The 17,192-nt window shown below is 37.4% G+C and overlaps 1 protein-coding gene across 1 annotated transcript; it reads right to left on the reverse strand.

The window, feature by feature from the left end:
• Window positions 1-6,630: 6,630 nt before the first annotated feature.
• LOC100376483 (uncharacterized) lies at window positions 6,631-15,423 on the reverse strand. The gene is made up of 9 exons (XM_002737960.3): window positions 15,291-15,423; window positions 14,557-14,651; window positions 11,847-11,877; window positions 10,696-11,008; window positions 9,363-9,451; window positions 8,613-8,813; window positions 8,267-8,449; window positions 7,284-7,451; window positions 6,631-7,088 (listed from the first exon to the last, which is right to left on the reverse strand). The coding sequence occupies exons 2-9, from the start codon at window positions 14,644-14,646 to the stop codon at window positions 7,054-7,056; spliced, it is 1,110 nt and encodes a 369-aa protein (XP_002738006.1). The 5' UTR covers window positions 14,647-14,651; window positions 15,291-15,423; the 3' UTR covers window positions 6,631-7,053.
• Between the last annotated feature and the right edge of the window lie 1,769 nt (window positions 15,424-17,192).

A 17,192-nucleotide genomic window follows, 5' to 3' on the forward strand; every position in this document is an offset into this window, starting at 1 on the left:
AGCAGTGGGTGACTTTCTCAGAACACATCTCTTACAGGAATTGCACCATTGCTTCACAAAAGACTGCATCATGGGCCAATAAAATCGTGATCTAACTAAATCCATGGTTCTATCAAACCCAAAATGACCATTGGCATTATGAAGACTTGTTAGAGCATCACTTCTAAGCTTCTGTGGTAGGACTAACTGCTGTATCTCACCACGTTCATTACCTTGGGTTGACCTAAACAGCACACCATTCCTCACTGATAAACTCTCCCACTGTTTCAAAAGAAGTTTAGTCTCCCTAGACTCGTGTGATCTCTCGCGTCTACTGGGTCTTCTGTTTTCTTGCTTGTATGCAAGCACTCTTTCAATGGCAGGATCTTGTTTTTGAAGTACGCTCAATTCTTCAGTGGACTTGCCTGGCAATGACTGACTACCACTCTCAGGGTTGACACCGGTGCAAGGCAGGAGATTAGGCTCTGAGAAATTGTTCACTCTTTGCTGAATTACTGTGCTAACTGCTCTCAAGGTCTCTTCAACGTCTTCTCTTGGCATCCTTGACAAACCATCAGCATTAGCATTGCTTTTGCCTGGGCGGTATACAATATCAAAGTCAAACATGGCTAACTGTGATATCCATCGCTGGCCACAAGCATCTAATCTAGCTGTGGTCTTTGCATATACCAGAGGATTGTTGTCAGTCTGAACTGTGAATCTGTTCCCATAGAGGTAATCTCTAAGTTTATCAGTCACTGCCCACTTCAAACACAAGAACTCAAGCTTATGAGCTGGATACCGTGTCTCAGAGGGGGTTAGTCCGCGGCTTGCAAAGGCTATAACACGTTCTGTTCCATCTTGCACCTGTACCAAAACTGCACCAAGACCATCTATGGAGACATCTGTTTGCAATATAAATGGAAAGGAGAAGTCGGGATAACCAAGAACTGGCGCAGTTGTGAGCTTTTCTTTCAGTAACAGGAAAGCTGACTCGCATTCACTTGTCCACTCATATGGAGGCTGACTTTTGCTTGGTCCCATCTTACCTTTCTTCATGCGTGCATCTCCAGATGTCAATCTATTCAATGGTGCTGCTATCTTGGAGTAACCCTTCACATACTTCCTATAATAGCCGGTGAATCCTAAAAACTGGAGTAATTCTTTCCTATTAGTAGGTCTTTTCCAGTTTCTCACTTTTTCTATTTTCGCAGGATCTGTGTGCACACCATCAGCTGATACTATGTGACCAAGATATGATACTTCCTTACGCAGGAAATTACATTTTTTTGGCTTCAACTTCAAACCATGCTGTCTTAAACGGTCAAACACTAACTGTAGCCTGGTTAAATGTTCATCAAAGGTTTCTGAGAATACAATTATGTCATCCAAATATATGAGTAGAGTTTCAAAGTTATGATCACCCAAACAACACATCATTAGACGGGAAAAAGATGCAGGTGCATTTTGAAGTCCGAACGGCATACGGTTTGCCTCAAACAGGCCCATTGGAGTAGTGAATGCCGATCCTTCTCAGCCACTTCAACCTGCCAATAACCAGATGTAAGATCCAGTGATGAAAAAAACTTGGACTTGCCCAATGCCTCCAGTGCTTCCTCCATCCTGGGTAAGGGGTATGCATCACGAACTGAGCGAGCATTCAACTGTCGATAGTCAATGCATATACGTAGGCTGCCATCTTTCTTGCGGATGATAACAATGGGAGACGCATAGGGTGAGTTGCTAGGGCGAATGGCACCAGCTGCTTCCATGTCCTGGATGTGTTTCCGAACATCTTGATATTGTGATGGTGGGATTCTTCTATGTGGCAGTCGGAAGGGTCTCTCATCCACCAAGGGGATCTCGTGCTGCACTGTTGACGTACAACCAAAATCAAAAGAATGTTGAGAAAACACATCAGAGTTACTATCAATCAATTCTTTTAGTTTTCTAAGCTGAGAGGGGTTGGTGACAGCAGCTTCACTCAAATCCAACCCTGGTACACCCTGTTGTATTGTACTCTGGGATGATACAGGTCTGTGTGGGTCCTGGGGCCGCTTGCGATGCCACTTGTGAGTACCATGGTTCGTACTGTTGCGCTGCTTGGACCTGCTCCTCTCATGTACCAAAATAGACACTGGAATCCTAGAAGGTTCAACTAGGTCTCTTTCCTGATCATGTTTCACATGTACACCAATGTACAAATCAGCCAGAGTTGTGTTGCGATGGATCTTCACAGGCTTTGTGGACAAATTACACACCCGAACCAGGACTTGACCATCTTTAACTGTGCTCAAGCTCCGACCAGTTACTAAATCATATAGATCAAATGCATCCCTTGCCCCTTCAACCAGAACTGTATATGGCTGATGGCCACCTTTGCGTGGTGCACGACAAGAAATATGTGCTTCAGTTCCAGGTTGAATAGTATAAGGACGATGCCCATTATACTTGGCAGGTCCAATTCGACCATCTCTACCACCAAGTTCAGCAGATCCTGTCTCTTTATATGCACCATACCAGACTTCAGACTCCTCCTTCACCTTAGTCAAGTAACATCTACCTAAAGAATTTCTGAAATGTGTGCGACTTGCCCTAATTACATTTGTACCTACAAGCAGAGGAACGTTTCTCCTGTAATCAGTATCCTTTACAACAAAAGCAGGCACCCTACTGAAAGACTGACCAAGAAACTCAAGACTGAGATAAATAACACCTAAATAAGGAACTACCTCAGCTGACGCTCCTTCAATAACAACACTACTGGGTTTCAATGTTTGATGACAAAGTTCTGGATGCTGAAAGACAAAGGACTCAGTTATTGAAGTAATTTGGGACCCAGTCAATCAGGGCGCAACAAGAAACACCATCAACAACAACAATGTCTTCATTTGGTGGACCAATTAACTGTGAGTCAACTTTCACCGAAGTATCAGTCGTAGTAGACTCACTTTCCGGTTCAAGCTGCAAGTTAGACTGGTGCACACAGGAATTCACAGTAGTTTTCTTAGCAGGGCTACCTTTAATGTGGCCACCCGTGACATGCCCTCCAGCCACGGGTTCTAGTTGTTTAAAGGATTTTGTTTTTCAGCACCATCTTCTATGTCAGCAAAGCACCCAGTACTGATGTGGCCTTCTTTCCCACATTTGAAACAAACAACTGGGCCATTATTTGGCGACGTTGACAGTTACCATAAAAAGGTTGACGATTATTACCAGGACGTGGTATATTGTTCAGTCTGGACGTCATTGCATCAATTCTCTGCTCCATACTTTGCATCTTGTTTGCTTGCTCTGCTTGACCACTTGCAATCTGCTTCACTAACTCAGTTAACTCAGCAATTTCAGATTTTGAGCCATCTTTCTTACTCTTGTCAGTTTTCACAGTAGTAGTATTACCAGTGCTGGGAATAACTGCTGGATGACTTTGGGCTTTGCCTGGTTTAGGTGGTACAACAGTTCTTTTTTTCTCATGGGCTAGGCGTCTCAGCTGCTCTTGCACATCCCTGAAACTCATACACCATGGTTGCATTGGGTATAATTTGTTATATATCTCCTCATCATGCAAACCTCTCATTAGCTGGTGGGTAAGACGGTAGTCACGGTCATGCATTGGGCGGCCACCATTCTGTCTCTCCTCGATTGAACGCAGCACTGCTTCTAAAGCTATGGCATAAGAACAAGCTTGTTCATTGGGACGTTGGGAACGGGTGTAAAAATCAGCCATGGGATCCAGGGTACACTGAGCATCACCATATTCGGCACGCAACTCAGCAAAAGCTCTGTTAGGGGTCTGTTCATCAGCATGCAAGTTCAATATCAACTTTCTGGCCTCTCCACCCAAATTGCAGACAATGGTCATGAATTGCATATGTTCTGGCATTGCTCCAGCATTCAACAAATACTGAGCATCTCGTATCCAGTCTTCAACCGAAATCTTGGAATCTGGACCACCAGTAAACAAAGGTATATTACGGATCTGGTGCGATGACATCATACTGAAATGGTGACGTTCAGGCGCATGCTGGGTAACAGAGTGCTGTACAGATGGGGTTTGGTATGATGGAGTACCATAATTAGGCTGACCACTAGGAATTACTTGGGGCTGCCTCATACCATTATTGACATTGCCATATGACATGCCCACTTGAGGACCACTAACATAAGACCTATCAGGCACACCACTGGAGACTACTACACTGGTTGGGTTTGACATACCACTTACTGCAGTCATTCTTGGTAGACCACTCCAAGTAGCAACTGGTGTATTTAGATTACCGTTAATGTACAGGGATGCAGGGGTATGCGGTGGTGTAGCTGTAGTCATGTAGTTATTTTGCTGTGATGAATTGGTAACTGTCGGAATGGCTGGAGGTTGACGTGTAGGTACTGCACCAGGGTGAGGTTGATTAATGTTTACCTTTGAACTGGCTCCATGTGGAGTGTGTGGTGTTTGCATACCTGTAGTAGCTGATCCGCTCCCAGACTCAAGAGATGATGGTAAGTATAAAACAGATTTAGAGTCAGTAGCCATAGCAACAAAGAATAAAACCAAACAAAGAATGCAGACCAGAAAAAACAATACAACTGCAACACTAACTACCCTATAGTGAGAAGAAAGAAGAAGAACTGTTATTAATATTGTGTCAATATTAACAACAGCAATATCTCCAATATAACCACAAACAGTGCAATGTCCTGCAAATACTGACAGCAAATTAACAAGGCAAGAAAATACTAGAAAGCAGAATTTCCAGTATGCTGAAATTACAAACAGTGGATATACAACATCACACAAGAAATTTGCATAAATTGAAATTACATATATGGTATGAGCGCAAAACTACTATGCTACAAATACCACAATAGAGAATGATGGAAAATTGCAAACTCAGTGACAGTGAAACTACGCTAAAATTGTACAAAATACACAGTATACCTAGACTAGTGATGGCATGGGCCTACAGAATATAAGCCTACAGAATAAAACAAACAAAAGCAACACTGCAATACTTAATTTCAGGTGCAAAAACTATTTTCAAAAAAAAAAAAATCTAGTTGCTAAAAAATGGATCTAGCACGAATAATTAAATTTTTTTTTTAAAAAATTGCTACGCATTGACACTAATGCACAAATCACACACAAGCAAATGTTTCATAAGATATCAAGTACACAAATGCCTGCAAGAAAAAGTTGCACACAGCTATATCAATTGCATTAAATTATGCATCAATCAGTACATAAATAATCTATGCAAAAAAAAAAAAAAATACAGCATATCAGTCACATCAAACAAGGAATAAAATTATTAGGCACTTATTAAGAGTTCAATAATAATAAAAGTTCGGTCTTCAACTATTCAGTTATTTCAAATGCAGAAACGTTCAAAAATGGCAATGACTGGTCACCTCACAGCTGGCAGTTCACAACAGCAGACAGCAATGCAAAACGCGTTGTCTTCAGTCACAACACAGGGATCAATATAAACAAGAAACCAGTACCATAGCCTCTCCAAGATAATCAGGAAATCACAATCACGTCAGGGTCACCATTTGTCACAGGTCTCACTGGCGGTGGGGGCCGGAACAGTGATTTGCGTATTTTGAGTGCAGTGTTTACGCAATTTACGGAAAAACACACACACAAGAGTTCGAGTAATTGTGGTTGCTGATAATAATCTCGGATCTTTATTTTCATTTAGCCTAAGTAACAACAGATCATAGAGAGGTGAAAAAGGTCACACAAGCAAGACAGTGCAATTGACATGTGAGGGCGCTAATCCGAAATAGTTAGGCAAATGCCCTGTTAATGAATACACAAGGTTTCTGGATATAAACAAACTCAATTAGTGTTAACAAAGGGGGGATATATTTGAGGTTCAAAGAACCTGGGTCACATAATTATCAGATTTCACTGAAACATTACAGATTTCATTGAAACTTGGTGCATAGATGCTCTCGGATAATGCTAATAATCACCCAATTTGCATACACATTTTTTTTTAGCTTTTTCTCATCAGATTTCAATGAAACTTGGTATATAGATGGGCCATAAGAGAGATAAGCCATAAATATGTTTATTTTTGGGTTAAATTGTATGCTTACTTATTACCTAATTTGCATAAATATCCAGATATTCTGAGTACACTCATCATATTTCAATGAAACTCGGTAAATTCGTTTTTTTTGGGATTATCCTCAAATCTGATTATTTCAGGGTTGAAATCCATGCATATTAATTATCTACTTTGTGGAACTGGACCATGGGATCTCATATATATCTATAACATGCAACTATTGTATAATAAAGACATATGACAAAAGATGTGACCATATATAGTCATGTGACCTCGTTAACGTACATAACTGCAATACATTAAGTACTGTTGCAGATAGGAACATGCAATCAATATTATAATTGTGTTGTCGGACAAGATATATATGACCGAAAAGTCATTATATATGGGCATTATTGCATTAAATATTTATAATTATTATACCACAGCCACTTAGAACTATCCGTTGTAACGAATTGTCTGTTGAATTATACCAGAACAGAAAAATTACAATGTATATTAGTTTGTTATATAAACGTATGCATCGATTTCCACGCATTAGTGAGCAAAATTATTGAGATGTCAAACTCTGTAATACCGTGTCTCGGATTATTTATTTTTCTCTAAATAGGTCATACAATGAGAACAATTTAAAGAAGTACAATGCTCAAAATGAGATGTTGGTTCTGTAAGCAAGCATATGTTATCTAAAATTTGCCTCAAAATTCAAACCTTTTTGTTCCTGATACTGTCGATCACTAATGTAATCAATCAATAATATTATTGATTTGTTGTAACAATTGTCAAATTAAATATACTCTAATCTGCATATGAATAATATTTTTTTTATATTCACCGTTTATGTAACTATGAGAACACAGATGGTTAACTGAAAGTACCCACTAAGTATGACCACGACCCAGCATATTAGATAACTTAAACATGAACGTTTACTATCAAAATGGATTTCCTAGTGCAGTTTAAATATTGTTGTAAATGATGTACTATTTATACAATTCTATCTTCTGCTGCATGGTTTTGGCGCTTCCGTTTCTGGAAAGAAAAAAATCAATTAAATTATTATTTTTTCAGTATACGTTTGATAAAATAGTGACAAATAAACAACCCTCAGTACGCACGAGGTGTGTATAGTTTTCACCCATAATGCATCACGTTAAATCCTCGCCAAGATGGCGCCCGCAAGATGGCGATCCCATCGTTAGTACAGTAATGTGTATTCATGCTTACCCCAAATTGCGCATTCAAGGTGGCATTCTTCTTCCGTTTTGAAGTTATTGTCGTTACCATCGCAACCACTCCACTCGAACGTCTCACATTTTTTCGTCTCACAATTGTAGAAGTACCTTTCAATACTGTCTTCGCATCCACCCTTTTCAGCCGGCATACAACAAGCATCTGATAAAGAAAAAAATATTCACTTGTAGTTGAGCATTGTGAGCATAGACATCCGGGCGTTTTCACTGCCTGGCAACAATCACGGTGAAAACAAAGTCCGAAAACTTCCAAAAAAACTGTACTTTGGGACAGTTGTTGAGACTCTACTGAACAGTGTAACAATATTGCCTCTACATGTGCAACATATATACATTCGGAGGCTCAGGATTACTTCAGAGTTGACTTTGTGATGTTTTCCCGCCTTTTTCACCGGCTCTTCGGCCGGCGTTCCACAGCAGCTCGTGCAGAATCCATAGAAATACATGTTACAGTGGTGGCCGGCGCGCAGCGCTTGTTCAAATTTCGTGTAAAAATAATATATTTTACACGTGTTGTATACTATGGGACCGATATCAAACACAACAAAATTGAATGCGACGACCACCGTGGCCACTCTTTAAGTAATCCGTTAAACAATATGGTAAGGTTCAGGGTAGGGTAGGATAAAATTAACCTGTCTCACGACGGTCTATATATATATATACTGTAGAATACTTTATTTTCGCTTGGAATTAATTTTCCTTATTTTCGCTGAAGGAATGATTCAGTGAAAAATAAAATCCAGCGAATATACCCCCTTTCCTATATTTTACATTCAACTCGTCAAAAATCAGTGAAAATAAATTCCCTACAAAACTACCCAAAAATCTATTCAGCGAAAATTAATTCCAACTAAAATAAAGTATATTTTACAGTATTGCATTTTAAAAACAATAACTCGTTTAAGATGATAACTGTGATGCCTCGATGAAAACTTTTGAAAGGGCGCCACCTACCGTCACAATCGACCAACTTTCCATCGTAATACCAATCGGCGCAGCAGGTACCGCACTCATTGGGTATGCATTCGGCATCAGGATAGACCGTACACGTTTCTCTTCCACACAGATCAATGCCTTCACAGTCCTGTTTGTCACATGATACAGTTGTCTCAGAAGACTCCTCGGATGACGACTTTTCTAATAATATTAATAATTACAAATATAAATAATGATAATGACAATCCTGGTAATAAAGTTTACACGCGGATCATGCTTTTATGTGCGGAATATTGTATACGAATACGTCACTGCGAATACGTCACTAGTGAAACTACTAGTACTTTCAGAAAGACGTGCATACCTCCACAGTCTAAAATAGCTCCATAAGTGTCGAAGAAAAAGGCAAAACATCCACCGCAATTATTCAAACTGCACTTAGCATCGGGGTAAGCTGGGCAGGTTGCTTCATCACAAGGGTTTGAGTCGCAGTCAACCGGGGACTCTCCGTTGACACACTCGTCTGGCACGGGTTCATAAACACTTGATGAAGAAAAGTCCATGTCTATTACAGAAAATATGCATAACATATTATATGCCAGAAAACAAAGGAAACTAGTAAATAAGGCAACTATCAGTCATACATTAAATACTATTATGTATGCTCAGTTATTGTACGCTGGGAAACTAATTATTGAATGAACAGATGACGAATACACTGTTCCTATAGGTCGCGCCCTCTCGCGGCGACAAACACGGTGACGTAATTAGGTTCAGAAGACATCGTTAACAGAGTCGAATATGTTATGATCTGTAGTCGTCTTTAGATCAACTATACTGTTTTAGAAATATGTTGTACTTAAATGACGTATTTCAAAGCCACCAATCAGTGTTGGCTATTTGAACGACATCTCACACGTCATCAAAAAGTCTGGTCGCTAGAGTGCGTGTTTCACAGGAAAAGCGTATTCGTTCTCATGACTACGTTACTTAACGGTATGCAAAGGAACACAGAGAGACTGCGTAGTTTATTGACAACCTGACGTAGAATACTAATTTATTTTTACTATACACAATGAAAATGAAAGTGAGCTGGATGTTATTAAAATATTACCGTCATCATCCATTGGCAGTTCGCAAAGATATGACTTCTCTTCGGAACAGGGTCGTACCTCCCACGTAAAGCTACCACCTCCATGGGGGCTATAATAACAAAAGTCATGTTTGAAATTGTTACCATTAAAGCTGCGTGTTTCTTGATCCATGGATACAATGAGATGGTAAATGGTGTATACGGTTTGGAAAATGTTAAAATGTCTAAACAATTTATTTCAGTGTCTAACTACTTAGATAAAACTTCACTGTATTTTTTTTAGAAATTAATTGTTAACATGGTGTAAATTTTTGTGGAGCCAATACAGAATTTAACATAACAGTCTTTATCGTATGAGAAACTGTGACATGCGAGATCTCCTATTTTTTTCAGATGCGGCATTCGATCCACAACAAGCGATATCTTTGGACCCCATTGTTATTATTTTTTATCCGTTGTTAAAAAATAACAACAGCCCATAGAGGGGTTCCACAGATAATATCATTTTTCTGCAACCTTACTAGACGTAATCTTTCGAAAATTCGGAAAAATAAGAAAAATGGACTGATCACGAAAAAATACAGACGACTTGTATCTTTTGTATGTACCTCCAGTGGCACCGACTAGGTTTCTAGCCAGTGATGTCGATGTAACTAGCTGTATCATTAGAATTACCAGATTTACCGATCAGAAATCAGAAATCATCCACCCGATTTGCAAATTGCAATTTTATTATTTATTATTTATTTATTGATATAAGGAAGATAACTGGTATCACGATAAATATAAATGGTTATTTATTTTATAAATGCTTGGAAATTTGGGAATATGTGTGATTTATATGTAATCGATGAAAATTTTCCAATAGCAGCACTGGTAATTGGGTTGGACAAGATATTATATATTTTGTGGGATGTTTTGTTTCCTCCCTTAAGCGGATTAGTATAGTGGAGAATAATGAACTGAAACATGTATTAGTGATTTTTGTGGTTTCGGAGCGTGAATAATTAAATTTAATGATGTATGTTTGAATTATATTTCCAAACTGTTTCAATTCTATATTTCTGTTATTATGCTGAAGGATAATGGCCTGTACAAGATCGTAGCCGTTCCGCCCCAAAGACGTCGATGTATTCAAGTTGACTACAGCAACCAACCACACGAGGTTCATGTGATTTCATAATACCGGCTGAACGTTTGGGGCGCTATATGTTTTCTTTGCGCGAATACAAAGTTAACAAATTTCATTGTTTTTATGTGTTTTTAAACACAACAATACTATACAGTAATCACAAACTAACATATATAACTTCAATAAACATATTTAAATTTTAGGTTATGGAACAAACCTTACCTGAGAGCTACACATTTACCTTCACTCTCTTTTGTTGGAATGTCGGTACCATGCCAATAACCGACGTCACTTCCGTCGGGAAACACAAATTTTCCATTCTCGTTCATGTCGTTGGCCCCTAGCCAAAATTCCCGGTCTATCAATTCTTCGTCGCCGTCGAGAAAATCTTCAAGCTCGTGCTCTACATCAGTATCTGTTATTTTCAGAAGCATACCGCCCTCACCTTCGCAGAATTCTTCAGCGTCCGGCCAACACATCACAGTCTCTACAATGGCCACTTTTATCACGTCCCCGGCATATGGATCGCCCATCTCTAAATATAAAGAGTATTGAAAGTCGCGGGATAATAATAATAATAGGGTTAATAATTTGTTAACCTTTTTTTAAAGTAGCGCCCTCTAGCGATAAAGCGCTTCTTTGACGTAATCAGTGTCAACATCAGTTTTGATGTCGGATCTGTGGGCGTCACATAATCTTGTTGTCGTTAGAGGGCGCTAATTAAGGAGAAGGCGCATTACGAGAGGTTATACTGCGACGCATTTCATTCACATTTTCCTTCAGTAAACACACAGTGAAATTTAGGTTTTTGAAGTAGTTTGGTGACTGCTAGAAGCGGAAATCTTCTCATTTGAGGGCAATATTACTGTAGGCAAACCTTATTATAATTTTTTCTTTAAATTTGACAGGATGTTTTTGTTTACAAGTTCATGATATGGCGTCATGCATAAATTATGTAAATCAACTAGTAAAGAAAACCTTTAAATGAATGAAAAACTTGACATCTCGTTTTTCAATTTGATATTCAAAAAAAATAATTTCTAACTTACTGCATTTATATATTTTTATTTAATATATTATTATATTCATTTGTCATATAGTTGTTTTAGTCAGACGATATGTAAATTTCCATTTTTGTTGTAATTTGCATCTTTTTTAGAACTAGCATAATCAAATATTCAATATTGACAAATAAATACTACACACTATATAGTATTCGTTTTATGAAAAATGAGGAAGACTAATACGCATGCGCAGTGATTCCGTTCACAAGTATATCAGAGAATTTCATTGTTTCACTCAACGACATATTAATTAGTGCTACAAAAATAGCGTTTTTAGTTCATAATAATTCATAATAAGTGTGAACTTACGTCTTCTGGTGACAGTCTTTGTTTTGAGAATCTACAGGAAGGAATACAATATAAAGCATTATTGATTTTTGAAAACAAAGTACAGTAATAATAATAATAATAATAATAATAATAATAATAATAATAATAATAATAATAATAATAATAATAATAATAATAATAATAATAATAATAATAATAATTAAAGCCGCAAGCGGCGTCACCGGGGCCCAAGCTGACAAGATTCTGTTTCATAATTAATGAGGTCACATGTTAGACAATCAGGTAGCTTGAATTATCAGTAACATGAGGTCAAAATGAACCTGGTTTGGTTATCGAAATATGGTTTTCAGGATATATAATGAGCCATGTTCTTATGCACAATAATGAGATTACATAATCATATATAGCCATTTCCAATGTCAGTTACATCTTTTATTCAATGTCTTCATAATGACACTAGTTACATGTCCTGCTCTGTGACAGTGTTTCAGATATGACTGCTATGCATATTAATGAGTTCACATGACCATATATGGTCATCTGTTATTTTAATCAAATCTCTTGTTCACTGTTGTCATAATGACACAGGATTCATCTTCCTAACTGCAAGTGTTTAAGATATGACAGTTATGCATATTAATGAGCTCACATGACCATATATGGTCATTTGTCATTTTAATCAAATCTCTTGTTCAACGTTGTCATAATAACGCAGGAATCATCTCCCTAACTACAACAGTGATTGAGTTATAATGGTTATGCGTATTAATGAGTTCACATGACCATATATGGTTATCTGTTATTTTAATCAAATCTCTTGTTCACTGTTGTCATAATAACACAGGATTCATCTTCCTAACTGCAACAGTGTTTAAGATATAATGGTTATGCATATTAATGAGTTCACATGACCATATATGATTATCTGTTATTTTAATCAAATCTCTTGTTCACTGTTGTCATAATAACACAGGATTCATCTTCCTAACTGCAACAGTGTTTAAGATATAATGGTTATGCATATTAATGAGTTCACATGACAATATATGGTCATCTGTTATTTTAATCAAATCTCTTGTTCACTGTTGTCATAATAACACAGGATTCATCTTCCTAAGTGCGACAGTGTTTTAGATATGACTGCTATGCATATTAATGAGTTCACATGACCATATGTGGTTATCTGTTATTTTAATCAAATCTCTTGTTCACTGTTGTCATAATGACACAGGATTTATCTTCCTAACTGCGACAGTGTTTAAGATATAATGGTTATGCATAATAATGAGTTCACATGACCATATATGGTCATCTGTTAATTTAATCAAATCTCTTGTTCAATGTTGTCATAATAACACAGGATTCATCTTCCCAACTGCAACAGTGTTTTAGATATGACTGCTATGCATATTAATGAGTTCACATGACCATATATGGTTATCTGTTATTTTAATCAAATCTCTTGTTCACTGTTGTCATAATGACACAGGATTCCACTTCCTAACTGCAACAGTGTTTGAGATATGACAGTTATGCATATTAATGAGCTCGCATGACCATATATGGTCATTTGTTATTTTAATCGAATCTCTTGTTCAAGGTTGTCATAATAACATAGGATTCATCATCCTAACTACAACAGTGCTTGAGTTATAACAGTTATGCATATTAATGAGGTTAGAAGCCCCCACCCCATGGGTGCCCAGCCACGTGGCCTAACAGTGTGCTATTGGGGCAAAATGATGCATCTGATGACACAAATGCACATACAAAATTTGAAAGAAATCAGACTAATACAAAACATGTAGTTGCATAATTTCTATTTTCACAAAATCCAAGATGGCGGCCAAACCACGTGACTGATCAAAATAATATTATTTTTCTCGTATGCAGCTAAGGCCAGGCATGGTAAATATAAAAACATCTAGTAGATTCGTTGAATCGTCTCTGAGAAACAAATACCCAAACTTTTGGTCAATTTTGCTTAAAATCCAAAATGGCGGCCAAACCATGTGACTGATCTGAAATTTTTTTTAGGTTTCTGAAAGGGCTTGATACACAGATGCCATGAAGCAAAATTGAAAATATTCCCTCAAGTGTTGCCAGAGTAAAAAACTACTTCCTGTTTAGAAGAAATCCAAAATGGTGGCCAAACCACGTGACCAATCGTAAACATTTTGTCAAACATAAATGGGATTCATATATAGAAGCTAAATACTACATATGAGAGCATTCTGCTTGGTGGTTCTGAAGAAGAAGATTTTCAAGTGTTTTTTGCCGTTTTTAGGAAAAACAAAATGGCGGGAAAAGTCACATGACCGCTACAGTTTTTATTGCTGATATTTATTACACATGAGTTGTACTATATACCATGAAAAAATCTAGACGCCTAGACCCTCAGAAAGTGGTCAAACAGCCACTTCCGGTTTTATTTCAATCCAATATGGCTGCCAAACTAATTGTCCAATCGAAATTCTGAAAGCATGTTGCACCAGTTCACATTATGGACTATCAGTATAGAGCATTATCAGACCATTCTGTTCAGCGGTTTTCTCAAACGGCTTGACGAAAAAAGTTACGGAAGAAAGAAGAAGATGATGAAGAAGAAAAAACCGGACAATAAGAATAGGGGCCTCGCCCTTCGGGCTTGGGCCCCTAATAATAATAATAATAATCAAATTAACCAAATCTTGCGATACCGGAAATCCAACAAATATTTAAATCCCACCTTGCCCCGCAGCACGGCACTGTCCGTCAAGGTCAAGAATGTAATAACCCACGTTAAAACAACAGCACACTTCATAGCTATACAGTTCATATAATCTGAAAAGAAAAACAAATCATTTGGGAAACTGATTAAAGGTCACCAGATTTATATTGAATGATCCTTCTTAGATCTAATGATTTTTGTGTTATATTATTCGGTGTGGCAGCAGTTGTTGGCAAGGGACTCAATGATCAATCAATGAAGTCACATCTGAATATGGGTAGTACGCTGACGTGAATTCCACGACACTGGACAAGGTCTACAATAGCACACTTTAACAATAAAACATATAATACTTCCATGTTTTGTTCTATGTGACCTTACAATAATCTCCAATTCACAATGGTACTGCATAATCCCTGTCAGGGTGGTAACACCTGTAACCCGCTACGTACATGGCTCGCCCGAATAAAACACGATATCATTTTTTGAAATGCTGTATTTTTGCGATTTTTAAACCAAATAATGCTGGGTGATATTTATATATTAAAATGTTGAATTCTATCAGTATTTCGTATTTTTGTTTTATTTTGTTTTTTTCCCAAAGAGATGGACCAGTGACCAGTGACAACACAGTTGCGACACCATCGCAATCACTGCATCGTATTTAATAGATATCAGTGCGTAGATGGGGATGGAAACAACCCCTTGATCGACCAAATCATTCAAAAAATAATAATTAGGATAAAACTCACCTTCCGATGATATAGAACTTTCCGGAATAAAAAATCAAGTCCAATAAAAACAGATAAATCCGACGTCTTATCGTGCTATACGCAGTCTCTGCTGTCTCTGCTAACTATTCGCCTATTATCAATTGGTGTCGCGTCATAGGTCACGTGATGTGTTAATTATTATTCACTTTTATACATGTTTAATATAGCACAGCTGACGCCAGCGTTATGAATCACTGTCGTGCAATGAAATCGTGTGACGTGTAGCATCAATTCTGTATATCGTACACTATTGACCCCAAGTAAACAAATTACCCGACCAGCGCATCGTATCACTGTTTCATTGGACGCAAGTCGCGCTAGCACATACATCTTGTTGTATCGAAGCGTATATACTCGGCATAATTTGATACATCGAAACAAAGAACCTACTCTCTGATTGGTCTGTCTGTTCGACGTAAGAGATGTTTAGCCAAACAGGTACAATCTTGTAATAGAATGCTGGATTGGTGTATACCCGGATGTAAGTTTTTTTTACTGGGAACACCTGGGAACAACTTGATTTTTATAGTCTGCTACATCGAAATGCCGTTTTTATCAGATTTGGTAAATATGAAAAGATTCTGTATACATTTTCATCAGACAAATTTGGATTTGAACCTAATTACACGAAGAACATAGAACACTTTCCCGGGGTATTTGAAACCGAAATTGTCATCTAACTGTAAGTACGTCGCTGATTGGCTGCTACGTTGGAATGACAATTTTTGGTTTCAAATACCCCAGGAATGTGATCCATGTCCTTCATGTAATTAAGTGTTCGTATGCAATAGTTTTTTCCACACAAAAACGACGAGATTTGTTAGCAAACGGTTTGTTTGGATGTGAAAGATTGGTATTTTTTCCTGATTTGTAAGAATCTGAAAACGCGTTTCAAAACATGTCTCTTTATTTAGTTTTTTGCCGTATTCAGGACGGCGGCCTCCATATAGTAAATATCGCATTTTATTTTATTATCACTTTTACGCCAGCTGACTGTGGCCTGAAACTATACATTGAGTTATACTGCATTGGATTCTTGATTTGTTTATGGTTGCCAAGTCATAAACACACACTTTGCCACATAAGTATTTAGTCTGTGTGTCTTGTTGCTGAAGTATTGATGTTGATATCATGATGCATTAAATATTTCTTTTATGACATACCCCAAGTAGATTGCATCATTTATTTGCCTTTGGTCACCTATTATAATTATGTTATATCTTATTATAAAATCATGTACATTGATTAGTCATCTCATTTGCTTTCCTACATAGTCTATACTCAGTGCATCTCTTGTACTATAAGGTTTCAGTGTCATCATTACCAGTATCCCCATCACTAACTACTATTATATATTGCAGGGATGTTATTAAATCTCATACGTGTTTATTCTCTGCTGCTTTATATAACATGAAAAACCACCTCCACTCGTGATAAGAATAGTCCGGTGGATCGAATTGCCTTGTTACATTTTTTTCTTTTTCGTTTGTTTTTCTCTTACTTTTATGTCCCCAAATCTTCTGAAGAAAAGTGCAGACTATAAATAAGACTATTTTGTGAATTTGCAATAAAAAGTGGGTACTGATGTGATGTACGCGTGAATAAAATAAATATGTAGTGAAATGTTTACTTATTTTACTGCATTATTCAAAGTAGTTAGTGCAGTGGACCATTTTGTTATACTAGAAAGTAAACTATTTAATAAAATAGTTCAAAAATGCTACTACTTTTCCGCTATAATGTATGTTACTAATAGATGTGTCATGGTAATATGTACCTTTCACCCATTGGTGACCTTTCACCCATTGGTGACCTTTAAAGTCTCTCATACGACCGTTATAGTATACTCAACTCAAAATGTATATTTAGTTGAAGGCGCTT

Source organism: Saccoglossus kowalevskii, chromosome 15 (genome assembly GCF_978046115.1).
Source record: "Saccoglossus kowalevskii chromosome 15, keSacKowa6.1, whole genome shotgun sequence".
NCBI lineage: Eukaryota > Metazoa > Hemichordata > Enteropneusta > Harrimaniidae > Saccoglossus > Saccoglossus kowalevskii.